We start from the raw sequence: 5,000 nt of genomic DNA, 5'->3' as shown, positions 1-5,000 counted from the left end.
CAGTTGGTAGCGAGACAAAGGACTGCAAACGATTTACACAAAATTGTATAAAGCTGGGCTGCTCTGAAATGCGTACAGAATAAAACTGCTCGGGGTGAAGAAATTTGGGTTGTAAACGAAACGAAAATACTGGTACAGCTGAAACTAAACGAATAAATTATACCAAATTACTTAACTAATACCGTGGAAATACATTCTGCTCGCACGACGAACTAACGAAGGCATTCCTGCACAAAACTGAAGTAGAGTCTGAAGTACAACGAATTCGAAGCTTATCAAGGAGCGTTGAATTATCTAAAAACAGGCGTTCAGCCTGTTGTTCACAATTAGGTCAAGGCCGAAAACAGGTTTTTGACAGCCCACTTTACCTACAATGCAAAGATGGCTGTAAATACATCGATTTGTGTGGAGTCTAAGCAAAGAAAATATCAGTTAAAAAAAAAACGATGTTATTTCCATGGCGTAGTTTGTATAGTACTGCTTAATTTTTAACGGAAAAGAAAAGGCCAGTATAGTTAGTAGTAGAAAGATGCAAGACGTATGAGATATGTTCATCTATTTTTTTAGAAGCGTATTCATTGTTACATAACAGGCCCGGGTTGCTAGAAGCATTGTTAGCGCTAACCAGTTTTAAATACCATGGAAACCTGTAGGTTTTGATACCTCTTAACCAATGGTTACTGTGAACCAGGCTTCGAGCAACCGGTCCCTGATTGACAAGTTGCTTCTTTCAATGGCAATAACATGAAGTTCTTAAATTTCTCTTTTCTAAGACGTATTGTGACATGACAACTTCTGGGCAAGCTTGGACTCTTATTGCTCGATTTTCCAACAATGATTCCAAAAACTGGATGAATAATAGTGGAGAATGGTGGTATGACAAGAATCTTGAGTTTGGAGAAACAGCTGATCCATCTAGCAACACTGACATGATATCGCAAGCATTTTGGCTGGTCAGCGGTCAGGAGTTCAAGATCACGCGCAGTGATGACCCTAAACATACCGCTGTGTTGCGGACCACAGGTGACTGTCTTGGTGGACGGACATTCAGGGCGAAAATGACCAGTTATGGTGACTTCAGACATGGTACAGTGTGGGCATCCGATCGATGCTTGGGAAATTGTAATATTCAATATGGCGGCCAGTATAACACAACTGATGGTTTCAAGCAAGCTGCATGCAATGGTAATATTCAAAATGCGACTCAAATCGGCTTCTGGTGCGACTGGAGCACCGGTGATGGAGCAGTACTGATGATTGGTGGAGGGGGGTCGACATGCGAACGAGCGGATCACGGAATTGGGATAACAGAGGCTGATTCTGCTTCCTTCGTTGAAACTGGTATTGATCATGACGAGCACGACTTTGGCAACGGAGCTGGCCGCAAATATGGCAAAGCGAAGAGTTACTCATTGAACCTCTGGATACATTAGGTATACAACATAAGGATCATGTTACTGCACCTTTCAATAACATGCAGACTCTTAAATTCAAAGGTCAACCGACAAATGCGTCAATCAAATGTTCTGCAGCTCCTCCCAGCTTCCGACTATGTTGACTGAACTGGGCCCAACGATGTGATTTGATTACTGTGCGCTCGACAGTAGTCGGCAGCTCGGAGGAGCCGTCGAACATTTGATTGACGGTAGCGAAGAACGCATTTGTCGGTTGACATTTGAATTAAAGAGTCCGCCTGTTATTGAAAGGCGCAGTAACGAATTCGTAATCCAGGTACAATGTTCGTTTAATTATGTTCTTGAGGAATAAGACTTTGGCAATGAAGCTTCGCTTCGCACTATTTCACGTAACGGTAATATTATGATACTTGATGAAACAGCAGCAATTACTTAAAAAGATGGGCTCATCGATATGACGTAATAGGTTACCATGGCAACAAAAGAGTCCTTTAAAACCGCCCTTTCCGTTTCCTTTAAATGCTTATATCTCAAATCGAACTCCGTGACCCCCATTTTTTATTGTTGGAAAGTGATTAGCAAGCTAAGATAAAACTCTGAAGCGATCAGAGCCACCTTAAAAATTTCAAATTGTGAAAGTGCAAAAATAAAAATAAAAATAGGTCAAGGGCAATTTGACATTTTCTAGTCATAGCTTTACAGCAGTTTTCAAATGACTGTCGAAAGTAATTTCGTGATTGCAATTGCTACGCTTAGTGATTGGTTTAAAAATCTCGCACCAGTTTATCAACCAATGAAAAGGAAGACCAAAAGCAATCGCGACTTGCACGCGCGATTTTTCCCGCGCTTTGAGCAAGTTACATGAAATTGCTAAGAATTTTGATTGGTTCATTGCGCTGTTTGCACCTGCGGTGATTGGTCGAAGTAATTACTTTGGTATTCGTTTTACGACACTCAATTGAAATCGGCTCTAGAAATTATGTATTTAGAAGAGGATTAAGCAAATCGTTAAAAGGTAATTAAGTTACGATTTAAAGGGAAACTGTCACGAGAAGAGCATGCGCTAGCGTCTTGTGAAAACTTGAAAAGTGTTAGGTTAACTTTTTTCAAGTTGAATAGACAAATTCAAAATGGTGTCCACTGGGGAGGGCCATGGTGGACAAAGGAGAAACTCCGGCGAATATACGTGACTCACGCGTGAATCCATGATGGCGGCTGGAATTTTCTGTGGGCTCGAGAGCAAACAAACTCGCGCATGCGCAGCTCATGACAGTGCCTCTTTAAGAGTGGTTGTTCAATCCATTGCTGCAAATATCGAAATCAAGGAATCACTCTGTGCAGTAACAACAGGCGCAAACAGTCTGTCATTTCGAAAGTAAAACAATAACCGCTCAATTTAGTGTTGCTGACTCGAGAGTACTTATGACTAGTAACCTTGCTGCAATCCCTTAATACTTTGTATCCTTTGGTAAATAGAAGGAAAAAAGTTTAAATCAAAGTTGGATACACTACTACTACTACGACGACGACGACGACGACGACGACGACTACTACTACTGCTACTGCTACTACTACTGCTACTACTATCCGTCGTCGTCCAGCAGCAGCAGCAGCAGCATATTAGTAGCAGCCATTTCTTCATAGCATTCACGTCTAACTGTGCAGTGCATGAGGACATCACGCCGCAACAGTGTAATTGCGAGTTCTTCATTAAAAGTGTATTGATTGTGTCTGGCGTCTTGCAAATTATGCTAATGATTCAGTTTTGTTTTTCTCATCTATTCTGTAGTATATGATTATACTCAAAAATATGCTTTTTTTTACAGTTTTTATTAGTCTTCTTGGGATGGGAAGCCAATATGATATTCATAGTTGCCTGTAGTCTACATTTAAAAACACTCTTCGTAAAAAAGTAGCCAATTGAAAATGAATTTGAACGAATAATACTATACTTAGTTTGATCGAAGAGCCCATGCGCGTTTCATGCCCCGAGATGACTTCCTTTCCGAGATGATTCCCGAACAACACCCCAAAAGATCAGAAACTTTCGAAACACGCACTCCAGAACTGCATTGTTTGCAAACAGGTCATCGCAAAATCGGGTTCTTTCAAACTATGGGTTTTGGTAATAGCCAATTCTTGGTTTGCATCCACGTGATGAGACCGCCATGTTGGTGTACAAAACAACAGAAAATGTCCCCACGAGTTTTGCATAAGAATGGAGTCAAATTCCCAAAAGACAGGCATTGTTCTGTACACCAACATGGCGGCCGTGACGTCAGATGCAAATCATCAAACAGAGCGTTTTCACTCACGTGACCAGCAGCCATATCGGATTACTGAAACAAAAGAAAGTATGGATTAGTTTGGTGCACCGGCACCATGGCCGCCATTTCTTTGTTGTGGAACACCAACATGGCCGCCGTGACGTCATTTGAAAACGCTCTATATATAGCTCATCATCATCCGGTAAGTACGTCATGTATGCATCATCCTACAAAAACGCTGCTCATAGTGGCTCACACCAGTTTCAACACTTGGAAGAAACGTTCTCATTAGAGGGATTGACACTACAACACTTTATCACTTAACAGCAATGTTATGGTACCATATCAAACTCCAATTATTGCTAAAAAATATTAAACGTTACCGTGGCAACAAGAAAGCTCTTCAAAGACACCCCATATTTTGGCTTTAGTTGCCTATATCTCAAAAACGAACTCGGTGAGCCCCATTTTTTATTTCTGAAATGTAATCAATATGCCAGGATAAAACTTTCTGCAAAGTTTAAAAGAATTCTGTGGAGCAGATTCAGAGCCACCTTAACTAATTGAAAATTTAAGGTATCTCTGAATCCGCTCCACAGAATTTTTTTGAACTTTGCAGAGTTTTATCTTGGTCTGTTGATCGCTTTTGTGCAATGAAAAATGGGGGTCACCAAGTTCCTTTTTGAGATATAAGCAACTAAAGCTAAAATATGGGGTGTTTCTGCAAGGCTTTCCTGTTGCCATGGTAACTTCATACGTCACAAAAAGGACTGCACCTTGTTCAGAAATAATTGATGTTTCACATGGTGCCATAACATTAGTGTTACGTGATAAAGTGTTGTCGTGACAATCCTTCTAATAACAAGGTCTCTTAAAAGTGTTGAAACTGGTATGAGCCACCTTAACACTCCCAGATCATAACTGTGACATTCTTTATTTACAAAAGCTTGGATCATGAAAATATGACTACACCCTTAATCCCACGGACAATTTCATTTGAAGGGTAGACCGACATAATTCATTGATATAATTAATTGACTAAATACGCTAAAAACCATATTCGGCATTTTGAATAGATATCCCAGCCAACATTCCTGCTGTTGACATTCAAATCTTTATGGGAAACCAAAAAACGCTTGGAGAAAAAATACGAGGGAAAACAAGCAACGTTTCAAATGCGCTTTCGTCTTGATAAACGTTAAAACTAAAAATCAAAGAACAATGATGCGAAAACTAGACAAAAATTTATGTGGTATCGATATCAGCCCACCCTTAATTACGAAATGAAGGTTTACACAGCACAGCACGCTCGCTAAAA

At 40.3% G+C, this 5,000-nt stretch overlaps 1 protein-coding gene across 2 annotated transcripts in view; it reads left to right on the top strand.

Moving 5' to 3' along the window:
* Positions 1 to 3,007, top strand: part of LOC138003204 (uncharacterized) — an 18,151-nt gene extending 15,144 nt beyond the window's left edge. For both annotated transcript variants that reach the window (XM_068849158.1, XM_068849159.1), the window contains exon 5: positions 774 to 3,007. In XM_068849158.1, the coding sequence (XP_068705259.1) occupies positions 774 to 1,433 (660 nt within the window). In that variant the 3' untranslated portion in view covers positions 1,434 to 3,007. The remainder of the gene's footprint in view (positions 1 to 773) is intronic.
* Positions 3,008 to 5,000: the final 1,993 nt, after the last annotated feature.

This window comes from Montipora foliosa, chromosome 5 (genome assembly GCF_036669935.1).
Source record: "Montipora foliosa isolate CH-2021 chromosome 5, ASM3666993v2, whole genome shotgun sequence".
In the NCBI taxonomy this organism is placed as follows: Eukaryota; Metazoa; Cnidaria; class Anthozoa; order Scleractinia; family Acroporidae; genus Montipora; species Montipora foliosa.
Note: the sequence above shows the minus strand (reverse complement) of the source record. Positions and strands in the feature narration are given on the sequence as shown.